Source organism: Narcine bancroftii, chromosome 10, assembly GCF_036971445.1.
Source record: "Narcine bancroftii isolate sNarBan1 chromosome 10, sNarBan1.hap1, whole genome shotgun sequence".
In the NCBI taxonomy this organism is placed as follows: domain Eukaryota; kingdom Metazoa; phylum Chordata; class Chondrichthyes; order Torpediniformes; family Narcinidae; genus Narcine; species Narcine bancroftii.
Window position 1 is genome coordinate 74,389,295 of NC_091478.1, and position 13,946 is coordinate 74,403,240.

Sequence of the window (13,946 nt, forward strand, 5' to 3'; positions counted from 1 at the left end):
TTCCTCTCTCATCCTAACTCGGAGCAAATCATTCCTCTCTCATCCTAACTCGGAGCAAATCATTCCTCTCTCATCCTAACTCGGAGCAAATCATTCCTCTCTCATCCTAACTCGGAGCAAATCATTCCTCTCTCATCCTAACTCGGAGCAAATCATTCCTCTCTCATCCTAACTCGGAGCAAATCATTCCTCTCTCATCCTAACTCGGAGCAAATCATTCCTCTCTCATCCTAACTCGGAGCAAATCATTCCTCTCTCATCCTAACTCGGAGCAAATCATTCCTCTCTCATCCTAACTCGGAGCAAATCATTCCTCTCTCATCCTAACTCGGAGCAAATCATTCCTCTCTCATCCTAACTCGGAGCAAATCATTCCTCTCTCATCCTAACTCGGAGCAAATCATTCCTCTCTCATCCTAACTCGGAGCAAATCATTCCTCTCTCATCCTAACTCGGAGCAAATCATTCCTCTCTCATCCTAACTCGGAGCAAATCATTCCTCTCTCATCCTAACTCGGAGCAAATCATTCCTCTCTCATCCTAACTCGGAGCAAATCATTCCTCTCTCATCCTAACTCGGAGCAAATCATTCCTCTCTCATCCTAACTCGGAGCAAATCATTCCTCTCTCATCCTAACTCGGAGCAAATCATTCCTCTCTCATCCTAACTCGGAGCAAATCATTCCTCTCTCATCCTAACTCGGAGCAAATCATTCCTCTCTCATCCTAACTCGGAGCAAATCATTCCTCTCTCATCCTAACTCGGAGCAAATCATTCCTCTCTCATCCTAACTCGGAGCAAATCATTCCTCTCTCATCCTAACTCGGAGCAAATCATTCCTCTCTCATCCTAACTCGGAGCAAATCATTCCTCTCTCATCCTAACTCGGAGCAAATCATTCCTCTCTCATCCTAACTCGGAGCAAATCATTCCTCTCTCATCCTAACTCGGAGCAAATCATTCCTCTCTCATCCTAACTCGGAGCAAATCATTCCTCTCTCATCCTAACTCGGAGCAAATCATTCCTCTCTCATCCTAACTCGGAGCAAATCATTCCTCTCTCATCCTAACTCGGAGCAAATCATTCCTCTCTCATCCTAACTCGGAGCAAATCATTCCTCTCTCATCCTAACTCGGAGCAAATCATTCCTCTCTCATCCTAACTCGGAGCAAATCATTCCTCTCTCATCCTAACTCGGAGCAAATCATTCCTCTCTCATCCTAACTCGGAGCAAATCATTCCTCTCTCATCCTAACTCGGAGCAAATCATTCCTCTCTCATCCTAACTCGGAGCAAATCATTCCTCTCTCATCCTAACTCGGAGCAAATCATTCCTCTCTCATCCTAACTCGGAGCAAATCATTCCTCTCTCATCCTAACTCGGAGCAAATCATTCCTCTCTCATCCTAACTCGGAGCAAATCATTCCTCTCTCATCCTAACTCGGAGCAAATCATTCCTCTCTCATCCTAACTCGGAGCAAATCATTCCTCTCTCATCCTAACTCGGAGCAAATCATTCCTCTCTCATCCTAACTCGGAGCAAATCATTCCTCTCTCATCCTAACTCGGAGCAAATCATTCCTCTCTCATCCTAACTCGGAGCAAATCATTCCTCTCTCATCCTAACTCGGAGCAAATCATTCCTCTCTCATCCTAACTCGGAGCAAATCATTCCTCTCTCATCCTAACTCGGAGCAAATCATTCCTCTCTCATCCTAACTCGGAGCAAATCATTCCTCTCTCATCCTAACTCGGAGCAAATCATTCCTCTCTCATCCTAACTCGGAGCAAATCATTCCTCTCTCATCCTAACTCGGAGCAAATCATTCCTCTCTCATCCTAACTCGGAGCAAATCATTCCTCTCTCATCCTAACTCGGAGCAAATCATTCCTCTCTCATCCTAACTCGGAGCAAATCATTCCTCTCTCATCCTAACTCGGAGCAAATCATTCCTCTCTCATCCTAACTCGGAGCAAATCATTCCTCTCTCATCCTAACTCGGAGCAAATCATTCCTCTCTCATCCTAACTCGGAGCAAATCATTCCTCTCTCATCCTAACTCGGAGCAAATCATTCCTCTCTCATCCTAACTCGGAGCAAATCATTCCTCTCTCATCCTAACTCGGAGCAAATCATTCCTCTCTCATCCTAACTCGGAGCAAATCATTCCTCTCTCATCCTAACTCGGAGCAAATCATTCCTCTCTCATCCTAACTCGGAGCAAATCATTCCTCTCTCATCCTAACTCGGAGCAAATCATTCCTCTCTCATCCTAACTCGGAGCAAATCATTCCTCTCTCATCCTAACTCGGAGCAAATCATTCCTCTCTCATCCTAACTCGGAGCAAATCATTCCTCTCTCATCCTAACTCGGAGCAAATCATTCCTCTCTCATCTTAACTCTGATCTTTAGTTTCAGACGGTTCATCCAAGAGAAAAGCCTACGGCTATTTGCCTTATCTCACCTACATTTCCTACATCTTGGGTGACAAAAACTATGCATAATACTCCAAGTGCGATATTACCAACATCTTGTACAGTTGTTACATCATGTCTCAATTTCACAGGCTCCAACCTGAATAACAACTCGCCAATACCACTTTTTCTGACACATCTATGAATCTAATTCTATATCCAATTGGCCTTGGATCACACATGATCTGATCTTGTGACCTAGCCTACCACGTGGAGCGTTGCCAAAGACATAAGCTAATGATTTGAAAATATATTGCGCTCATGGTTGAGACAAAATTTGTCTACATCTGTTTTTAGAGTTGAACAAGAATGTCTGCATATGCTGTTATTATGGTTTAATAAAACTGCTGGAAAAACTCAGCAGGTTACGCAGCATTAATAGAAGCAAGGACATATAACCAATATTTAGGGCCTGAGCCCTTTGTCCTAAGCAAAAAGCAGATAGGCTTCTGAATAAAAAAGGTAGGGGGGAAGAGGGAAGAAGGGCAGGAGAAGGAGCACAGGCCAACAGGTGGATAAGGGTGGGTGCACAGAAGAGGGGGAAAAAAAGCTGGAAAGTGATGGGGGTGGTAATAACTCTCCAAATGGAGGGGGGAGTAGTGGGGAGGTGCAGGAAAGGAGTCAGAGGGATGGCGAAAGAGTGAGAAGGGGAGGGGCTGCATTAATCCCTTCTTTCATCCATTTCATTATACAAAGAGCAACAGTAATAAGCTTGATGCTTGAATTGACAAGGAGGTTGATGTTGATTCCAATCTACTAAAATATTGAGTAAAGAATTGAGGAATTTAGCAGGCAGCATCAGTAGAGAGAAGTGGCCCTTGATAATAAAGGCTCCCAACTCGTACTTCACTGTAATTGCTGCCATTCATCGAGTTAAATTAAGTGATTTAAATGGTTTTTATGCTTGGAAGTTCATGCACAGAAATCCTGAATTTGGAACGCAAAGTTAGCCTGTTTGCTCTCGTTAGATTTGATGTGGAAGCAGTGGTGAAATCTAATGCGCTGGACTTCTCCAGCACCCATTTCTGGTTTTGGATCCATCATTCCATTGATTTCAATGAGGGTTGTGGGGTGTGGAGAATTAAATTTTCAATATTTAAAATGTTAGTTTAGTTTATCATTTTGGATTATTTATAACATTTTAATGAGTTATATTCTTTTTGACAAATTTTACATTTTAATTAATTATTTCACATTTATCTGTTTAAAAAATAAGCAACATTAAAAAAAATTAAATATCATTCCCAGATTTGTCAATGGCTTGCCGGCTTGACTGGCTGTCTAAGCTTTCCCTATTAGGATGGCAATGTCCCTGCCAATGTTTAGGCCATATCGCTGGAGTCTGAAATCCTGTAAAGAGCAATACTGTAAAATCACCATTTATGGATGCAGTAAAATAAGACATGGACAGATTATGGAATGATTCATAGTGCGAGCATGGATGAGACCTGGCTACAAAATTATCTCCTAATGTTGCTTTACATTGTACCATCAGAACATAGTTTTAAGGATTTGAATTGGTATAATTTTTTTTCATATTTGTATCAAATATTCCTGTGTCACAGTGATCTGGAAATTTATTTCCTATTTTTTTTTCAGCTTTAGTCAATTGAAAATTGACTTGATGTGAAATATCAAGACAGAATTCTTAGCCCAAAGATGTAGACTTCTTACCTGCCTAAGGGAGGCATGGTCTGCACAATGCTGTTACAGCGCCGTAGATCAGGACTGAAGTTCGAATCCTGTGCTGCCTGCAAGGACTTTTATGTTCTCTCTGTGTCTGCGTGGATTTTCTCCAGGGGCTCCGGTTTCCTCCAATGGTTCGAAATGTACCTGGGTTTATAGGTTCATTGGGCGGCATGGGCTTGTGGACCGGAATGGCCTGTTATCATGCTCTGTCTAAATTTAAAGTGCCCGGATCAATCCTTGGTCCTGAACAAGACACTTTCCACTTTACCCTATCAGATGCAGCCAAGATCTTGGAGCACTACTGAAAGTTTCAGCAGCTAACACTGGACATGGCCCTTCAATGGCCATCTACTGCCTCCATTCGATTTTCTTGACACATTTTCTTTAAGCAGGTTTTTTTAATTCTCTATTTTCCTGTGTGAAAATTGTAAATGTAAACTTGCGTGTGGAAGTTGCAATGTGGAAGGTCTAATTTTGTTTTCTTTCTGTAGACCTTGTGAAATATTTATGATGGATGTGGAGGGATTTGGAGAGCTGTTGCAGCAAGCTGAACAGCTTGCAGCAGAAACTGAAGGAGTGTCCGAGCTTCCACATGTTGAAAGAAATCTGCAGGAGATTCAACAGGCAGGGGAGGTTTTGCGATCCAGGACCTTGACTCGCACGTCACAGGAGACAGCAGATGTCAAAGCGTGAGTTTAAGGGCAATGCTTTATTTAGAATATCATGCTTAACTGAACTTCTTTACCAGATATCACTTTGCTTATACAATGATATTAGTGCAAAATCATCCATTGGCCCTATTTATTCCTGACAAATTGAACCAACAGTCTCAACTCTTGCCTTCAGTAGCATGACCACATAAAATATGATGTGTAGATTTAGAACCATAGAATATTACAGCACAGAAACAAACCTCTTTGGCCCTTCTAGTCTGTGCCAGACCATTTTTTATTAGTTCCACTGACCTGCACCAAGTCCATAGCCCTCCCATACATGTACCTGTCCAAATTCTTCTTAAATATTAAAATTGAACCTGCATTTACCACTTCAGCTGACAGCTCGTTCCACACTCCCACCCTCTCTGTGTGAAGAAGTTCCCCCTAAACTTTTCCCCTTTCACTCTTAACCCATTTCCTCTGGATTATATCTCACCAACCCTCAGTGGGAAAAAGCCCATCTACATTTACTCTGTCTATCCCCTCATTCTTCTAAATACTTCTATCAAGTCTCTCCCTATTTGTCGTGGTCCAGGGAATAAAGTCCTAACCTATTTAACCGTTCCTTTTAACTCCGTTCCTGAAGTCTGGGCAACATCCTAGTAAATCTCTCTGCAGTCTTTCTATCTTAGTGATATCTTTGCTGTCGTTACATGACAGAGTGTTCCAAATTTGGCCTTCCCAATTTCTTATACAACTTTATTATAACATCCTAACTCTTATACTTAATACTTTGAATTATGAAGGCCAATCTGCTAAAAACTCTCTTTACAACCCTATCCACCTGTGACACCACTTTCAAGGAATTCTGTATCTTTTCCCAGATCCCCGTTCTACCATGCTCCTCAGTGCCCTACCATTTACATTGTATGTCCTTTCTTGGCTTGTCTTTCCAAAATGCAACACCTCTTACTCGTCTGCATTAAATTCCATCTGCCATCTTTCAGCCCACTTTTCCAACTGGTTCAGATCCCTTTGCAAGCTTTGAAAGCCGCCTTCGCTGTCCACAATGCCTCTAAGCTTAGAGTCATCTGCAAACTTGCTGCTCCAATTTACCACATTTCCTGTGAAACTGTTAGTCAGCTGATGTTGAGGACAGCTTTTGAAACATTATATGAGTAATTCATTATTTCTGGCTAAAGTGTCATTTGCCTTGAAATTGATGAAGTCTCAATGCTAATTGAATGCTTTTGTTGAATTTTGTGCAGTGAGGAGAAGGTTGAAGATTGAATGATGCTTGTTAATTTCAGTGAAATATCTAGGCTAGTCTTTCTGCTCTTTAAGATGAGTCAGGCCAAAGGCCAAACCTCAGCAACAGGTCTACAGCGGATGCCAGCTCACTGGCTCGACACAAAGCCCAAGAACACCTGGGCAGCTAAGACGCATGCATTGGATGCTCTTTATTGACTAGAGTTTGGCATTCAACACCATCATCCCCTCAAAACTGATCAGCAAACTCCAAGATGTGGGCCTCAGCAGCCCATTATATAATTGGATCCTGGATTTCCTCACCTCCAGACCGCAATCAGTGAGGATTGATAAGAACATCTCCTCCACAATCTCCATCAGTATCAGTTTGACTTTATGACATCAGAAACCTTGGGAGATTCTACAGATGTGCAGTGGAAAGTGTGCTGATTGGCTGCATCATGGCCTGGTGTGAGGGCACCAATACCTCTGATCAGCAACCCCTCCAAAACCATTGAGAAAATCTACATAGGACATTGCCATTGGAGAACAGCAGTATTCAAAGATCCACACCACCCAGGACTTGCTCTGTTCTCACTGCTGCCATTAGAAAAGAGGTCAAGGTTCCACCAGATTTGCACCACCAGGATAAGGAATAGCTGCTCTCCCTCCACCATCAAACTCCTCAACAACAGACTCATCAGAACTCATTACTTTCCATATTATTTATTATTGAGTATTTATATTCTGTATCCTACAGTTTTCTTTGCACTTTTTGTTTATAGTTCTCGTATACATTTCTTGAGTTCAGTGCTTGCACTACCGATAAGTAGAAATTCTGCCTGGGCCACAAGAAATAGAATCTCATGATTGGATGTGATGTCATGTATGCACTCTGCCCATAAATCTGTACTTGAACTTTGTTCCATCTGTATAACTCTATTAACCAAATAGCTAAATGCCAGGTTTCAATTTTAAATGTATTATTAATCAATGGGTTAATTACATGTGCATCTTTTCTAAGTTGAAGGTTACTGATGCATTTTTATTTTGAAACATCAAGGGTACATCCATTGCCTAAGATGCAGTCAGTGCTCTTTCATGTTTGTCCCTCAGAGTAAATGAGAAATGCCTTTATTTAGCTTCTATTGTGCATGTGGTCAAAATGACAGTGTTGACATTCTTCACAATGTGTTATGGTAGAACTGCCATTCTTTTCCTTCTGTTTTGAGTGTATACTCAGTTGTTTGCTTTCTTTATTTCTATGTATGTTTAATGGTTAAAAATAATTTTCTAACTCAATGGTCTTGACCTTTTCCTTTCCACTCACATCCCACTTTCAAGTATTCCCTATGCCATAGGTGCTCTGTGATTAGTAAGGGATTGCTTAAGGTGGTATGTGGGTGGAAAGAAAAAGTTTGAAAACCACTGTTTTAATCGTACCTCATTGACTCGTTATGTGCACCATTTCATAACTCCAAAGGAAATGAGCCAATGACAATTGTTCTCAAGCAAAATATTTCAGTAGCAATTGGGTCTAGAGCAGTGATTCTCAACCTTCCCTTCCCACTCACATCCCACCTTAAGCAATCCCTTACTAATCACAGAGCACCAAATGGCGTAGGGATTACTTAAAGTGGTATGTGAGTGGAAAGAAAAAGGTTGAACCATTGTTCGAGCTAAAAGATAAATTTGTTAGATTTTAATTGTCAATCCGCAAACCTGGGTCTGTTATCAAAAAAAAAAGCAAAAGTAATTGTTGAGGAGGTTCTGAATAATGACTTTTTTGTCCCCTCTCCCCTTATTAAATAGTTCTATTCTGCTTGGGACGAAAGGGCTGGACATATCTCACATCTCTCAACGACTGGAAAGTCTGAGTGCAGCTACAACCTTTGAACCTCTTGAGCCAGTCAAGGACACTGATATACAGGTAAGTGGATATCAGCTGATCCATTGGCTTCAGTTCTGACTCAATTATTTTAAATGCTTGGAGAATTCATTTGAATTTTTTTCAGGACAGTTTATATATTTTGCCATTGGCCATATTTTTTAAAAAGCTATTCCATATTGGGTCTGATTATCAGCATTGGAAGGATATCTGATTTATTGATTTCAGTGGTCTAAGCATTACCTTGAGAATAATTCACAGTTTTGGGTAGCCTCAGGATTCTAAGGTACAGTAGAAGTCTGAAAATCTGGACTACTTGGGGAGTACTTTCAAAATTCAAATTTAAGGAGAAATCAAGATGAACAGGTAAATTTTGATACCATTTCCTCAGATGCAAGGATCGACAACGAGATAGACAACAGACTCGCCAAGGCAAATAGCGCCTTTGGAAGACTACACAAGAGTCTGGAAAAACAACCAACTGAAAAACCTCACAAAGATAAGCGTATACAGAGCCGTTGTCAAACCCACACTCCTGTTCGGCTCCGAATCATGGGTCCTCTACCGGCATCACCTACGGCTCCTAGAACGCTTCCACCAGCGTTGTCTCCGCTCCATCCTCAACATTCATTGGAGCGACTTCATCCCTAACGTCGAAGTACTCGAGATGGCAGTGGCCGACAGCATCGAGTCCACGCTGCTGAAGATCCAGCTGCGCTGGGTGGGTCTCCCAGAATGGAGGACCATCGCCTTCCCAAGATCGTGTTATATGGCGAGCTCTCCACTGGCCACCGCAACAGAGGTGCACCAAAGAAGAGGTACAAGGACTGCCTAAAGAAATCTCTTGGTGCCTGCCACATTGACCACTGCCAGTGGGCTGATATCGCCTCAAACCGTGCATCTTGGCGCCTCACAGTTCGGCGGGCAGCAACCTCCTTTGAAGAAGACCGCTGAGCCCACCTCACTGACAAAAGAGGAAAAACCCAACACCCAACCCCAACCAACCAATTTTCCCCTGCAACTGCTGCAACCGTGTCTGCCTGTCCCACATCGGACTTGTCAGCCACAATCGAGCCTGCAGCTGACGTGGACATTTACCCCCTCCATAAATCTTCGTCCGCGAAGCCAAGCCAAAGAAATAAAAATGCAGCTGTGCATCCGGCACTTATGCATGCGCACACACAAAAGCCCACTAAATTTATAAAGTTTGAGGGTTTACAAAAAGTCCATATTTTCGAGTGGTCTGGATTTCTGGCATCCAGAATTTTGGGCTTCTACTGTATTGCTGGCAATATTTGCATTTATTGGTCTCAAAGTGGAGGCAAGCTATCTTTTTCAGCAGCGACCATTCTCCCAAAGATTGTTAGTGCTCTTGGGTAGAGTGTTCTAATATTTAGGTTCAGCAACAATGAAGGAATGCTGTATGATCTGGAGGGGAAAATACATCTAATATTGTTCTCATGCTTCTGCTTTCCTTGTAAGTGTCAGACTTGAGGTTTGGGAAGTACATGGGGGGAGGGGGAAGAGTTGTACTATACCTTGGAGTGGTGTACACTGCAGCTGTGAAGTGTCAGGAGTGAGAAGCATTGGCTTGATCGGGGATTGAGTCTGAATGAAGCAGGATGGTACTGAATGTCTTCAGCAGAGGACTGGTTAGGCAAGTGGAATATTTCCTCACACTCTTGCTCTTGCACCTGAAGTACTCATGTGGTTGAACCTGTTGTGTATTCTAGGCTTAGAAATATACTTGCATGCGGAGACGTAGTGCATTCTTTATTGTAAAACTAAAATGGTTCCCTGCAGCACACAATGTATATGCGCTATGACATTCTTTGCAGGTGCCTGTGTATCCACAACACTCTTTTCCCTCCCCCCCCCACTCCAAAATAAATGTTGTTTAACCGGCACATTAGCTGGAAGCATACAGTAACTAAAGAGTACACATACTAATTAACTGCTGTCTCACACAACAATGTAATTATAACATGCCCAGTCACTGTACATAGTTCTTCAGACTTTCTGGAGGATGTTTTTCCCTTTGATCTTCCTGGCGAGGGAAGACTTTGTGACATCTCAGGACTCTTGGCCTTTTCGTGAAATACCTCCTCCTCGGCCTATTGCAGGGATGGTGAGCCCCGTTCAGAATTTGGTCTGCAATGCTCTACTGAGCCGTTGATGCTGAGACTGGCACCTCCTTTGATGTTACGTCGGAATGTCATTGGAATGGCCCAAAATGGACAGTCTTGGAGATCGTCCATATTGGACACGGACACCAGATTATTTACCACCCTCAACTGGTGAATGTGTCACTATCATATTTTAGTTCTCACCAGCACAGAATATGAACAAGGAAGGACTCAGCTTTTTAAGAATCATGCCTCTTATCCATATCTCTTTATTGTCCCAGTAATCCTGTACCTCCACTTGCTCCCCCTACTTTCAGGGATCTGATTGGACATGGATTGCTTGATACAAAGGCTGATGTTTGAGTGCATTGTAGAGAGCTGGTGCTTAAGTCATGCCCAAAAATCAATTCCACCAGTGTCCGTTTTGTCGTGGAGTGCAGCGTGTTCCTATACAGGGATACAAAATCCGTGATTTTGTGATTCCATGATATATTTAGTGATTTCTTAGTTTTCATGGCTTTTTTAAACATTTGTATGAAATGTTCAGTTTTCCCATTCATGCTTGGGTGGTAGGGTTATGACAGGATGTGTTATATATTGTTATTATGTAGGAACACTTTGAAAGCCTCTGACACAAATTGTAGTCAATTATCAGAGACGAGTTCCATAGGTAATCCATAGGTAATCCATAGGATGCGAATGTTATCAGTTGAGGTCAGCAGTTCTTTCAAATGATTGAACTCATTACTTGTTTCTTTATTCCAGGACCATTTCTGATCTTTTGTTGACAATTTGTTCAGTGGGTTGCACAGCATTGACATGTTTGGAATGTGTTTCTAATAATCGTTAAACAAACGAAGGAATTATTGTAATTCTGCTCTATTTGATGGGTTGGGCGCTCTGCGGATTCTTTGGTACCAGCTATATCCATTCATACTCCACTATTAATTGTAAAATCCAGATATGTTACTGAGGGTACCACAAATAAACTTTTTTTTGGCGTAAACGGACATTTACTTGGTGTAGACGTAATAATGATGTTATCAAGGTAGCATCCAACATTTATTCCATGTAATAATTTGTCCATAAGTGCTTGAAAAATTCCAGGAGCTGCTGATATTCCAAATGGCATTCTCGTGTAAGTGAACAATCCCAAGTTAGTACTGATTGCCACATACTTTTTTGATGCCTTATTTGATTTGCTGATACTCCTGTGATAAATGCTATTTTGTGAACTTTTTTTCCCCCATCCAGGGGTTGAAACAATTCTTCCTTTCTGGGCTTGGGATGTTCAGGTATTTGCAGAGCTTGATTAACGGTAGCTTTGTAATCACCACAAATTCAGATTTTCCCATTGGGTTTTTGCACTGACACGATGGATGCTGCCCAATCAATATTGAAGTGGTTCGATGATTCCTTCATTTTCCAATCTGTTAAATTCTGATTCAATTTTTTTTCTTTTGTTGCAAAAGGTACTGTCCTTGATTTATAGAACTTGGGTTCAACAACAGGTTTCAATTGTAATTCAGCCTGGACTCCTTGGATTCTCCCTAGGCCTTTTCCAAAAATTGTTTGATGCTTCTTAAGCACTTGGTCTAGCTTCGATTTGGGCTCCTCCTCCATATACACCTTCATTACTGACCCAATTTCCATCCAATCTAGTTGGATGTGCGACAGCTAGTTTCTTCCAAACAACACTGACCCCTTTGTGTTCACGATGTAGAGGGGTAATCCTTTCGATGCCTGTCCCTTCTATTCGAAGTCTCTTTACATTTTCCAAGCACCGTGACTTTCTCCCCGTGACTGTTTTCAACACCACGTCGGTCTGTTTCATGGTAAGATGGGGTAATGGTCATGTTTTCAAATTTATTGGCATAAGAGATACAGATGCTCCTGTGACCAACCCATCTGAAGTGGTTCATTGTTGATTTTTAACTTGGATATAATTTTATGATTTCTTATCCATTACATTACTTCCATTGCCTTGTCTTCCTCAGAGTCATTAGTTTCACTGCTCAGGCTTTCATCCTTTTCCCCCATGTTTTTCATTTTGGACGGCTGTATTTTGTATTTGTGTTTCTGATTTTTCTCCTTCCCTGCCCTTGTTTTTCTTGGGCATTTGGCTCTCATGTGTTCCTCCTTGTCACATAGTTGACACCTGGCTTTCTTGAAATAACATTTATTTGGACACAGGGGAAGCTTTTCCATCGGTTTAATTTCCCACTACCTGCGACTCTCCTTGTATGATATCCATGTTTTGGCTGGCCATCTCGAAACTTAAGCAGACTTGATGTCTAATTCTTTCTTACTCAGCAATCGTTGCTGGGCGTTGCGGTCAGCCAAACCCATGACTAATTTGTCCCTTAATGCTTCATTCAGGAACTCTCCAAAATTACAACTTTCCAATAGTCTATGCAATTCAGCCAAATATTTGCTTACAGTTTCACCTGCTTTTTGTTTTCTGGAATAAAATTTGTATTTTTCTGTAATTACTACTGGTTTAAGTGATAGGTGTTCTCTTTTGTTTGAATATTTTATGTAAGTTTTAAGAAAATACAGAATATAGGACTCAATTAATATAATAACAATAATACATTGAATATAAAATCGTAGAGAAACATTCATAGCATTCAACAAAAAGGAAAGGAGAGTCCCTTTTCTCCCAGTGCCCACTCCCCAGATTTGTAAGAAAAGGGGGCAGATGGCAATGAAAGGATAAAACAAAAGAAAATAGAAAAGAAAAAGCAATAGGAGTAAGGTTCAACATCTCAGAGTCGCATCATTTTAAAAGTATTACATTTCTAATAAGGAGTATACTAATTGACAAATATCAAAATTATATGATCTGGGCATTTATGTAATCTAAATAAGGTTGCCAAATTTTGATGAACATACTATATCTATTCCTAAGACTATAAGTAATCTTCTCAAGGGGAATACAACTTTGCACCTCCATGTTCCAATGATCAATGTGAAGTAGGGAATCGGATTTCCATGTTACCACTGCACATTTCCTGGCTATTGACAATGCAATTTTAATAAATTTAGATTTATTTCAGGTGTTCTCCTACCACAGCACACAAATCTTCATAAGACTGAGCACTCGGTCTTGCAAGTGCCAAAAGGGATTTCACTAATTTGTATGTTTTGCTTATGTTTTGCTTCCCACTTCGCTTTGAAACAGGGCTTGTTTTCTTCTGAAAGCCTGTGTATCAGTTATTATGGGCAAGACAGACATATCAAATCTCTCCACATAATCATACCAGCCTTCTGATTCTTCTGCAGTTACTTCCAAGTAACTGCTATACATTTCCTGACCACTGCCAATGTTATCTGAACAAATGTATTGTTTGATGTTGGTACAATCTCATTTTCAGTCTTATGAGTGAAATATTCCCCAGTTTAAAATAATTCTGGGTTCTATGGAAATTGGATACCTGTAATTTTCTCTAAAAGTTTCCCCAGATCTATTCAAAAGGGTCTTTTCTTGGAACATGCACAAAATATAAAAAGGTTCCTATCACCTCACTACACCTGAAACATTAATCTGAAATATCTGATTTGTGGTATGAGATGTATCTGGTGCAAAAGGTTATATTGCATCAATCTTTATCTTACATTTGTTATATTTGTCCTGGCATATTTTGGACCAGTTTTAATCACCAATACTTGTATACAAGTCTGATTCCCATCTTTGTCTAGACTTGTGTACCCCCTGTTTAGAAATTCCTGAAAAAAAAACTGAGGCACTGATATTGGCACTGAAAGACATATTGTACTCATGGAAACATGGTCATTTTGCACAATTGACTCTGTCATCTGGTATTATTGGCAGAGCCAACCATCTGTTCCAGGCCTCT

The 13,946-nt window shown here is 41.1% G+C and overlaps 1 protein-coding gene across 4 annotated transcripts in view; it reads left to right on the forward strand.

The window, feature by feature from the left end:
- The window catches only part of nup93 (nucleoporin 93), a 144,616-nt gene that overhangs the window by 31,759 nt on the left and 98,911 nt on the right, over positions 1-13,946 (forward strand). For all 4 annotated transcript variants that reach the window (XM_069901362.1, XM_069901359.1, XM_069901360.1 and 1 more), the window contains 2 exons: positions 4,660-4,857; positions 7,885-8,002. In XM_069901362.1, the coding sequence (XP_069757463.1) occupies positions 4,676-4,857; positions 7,885-8,002 (300 nt within the window). In that variant the 5' untranslated portion in view covers positions 4,660-4,675. The remainder of the gene's footprint in view (positions 1-4,659; positions 4,858-7,884; positions 8,003-13,946) is intronic.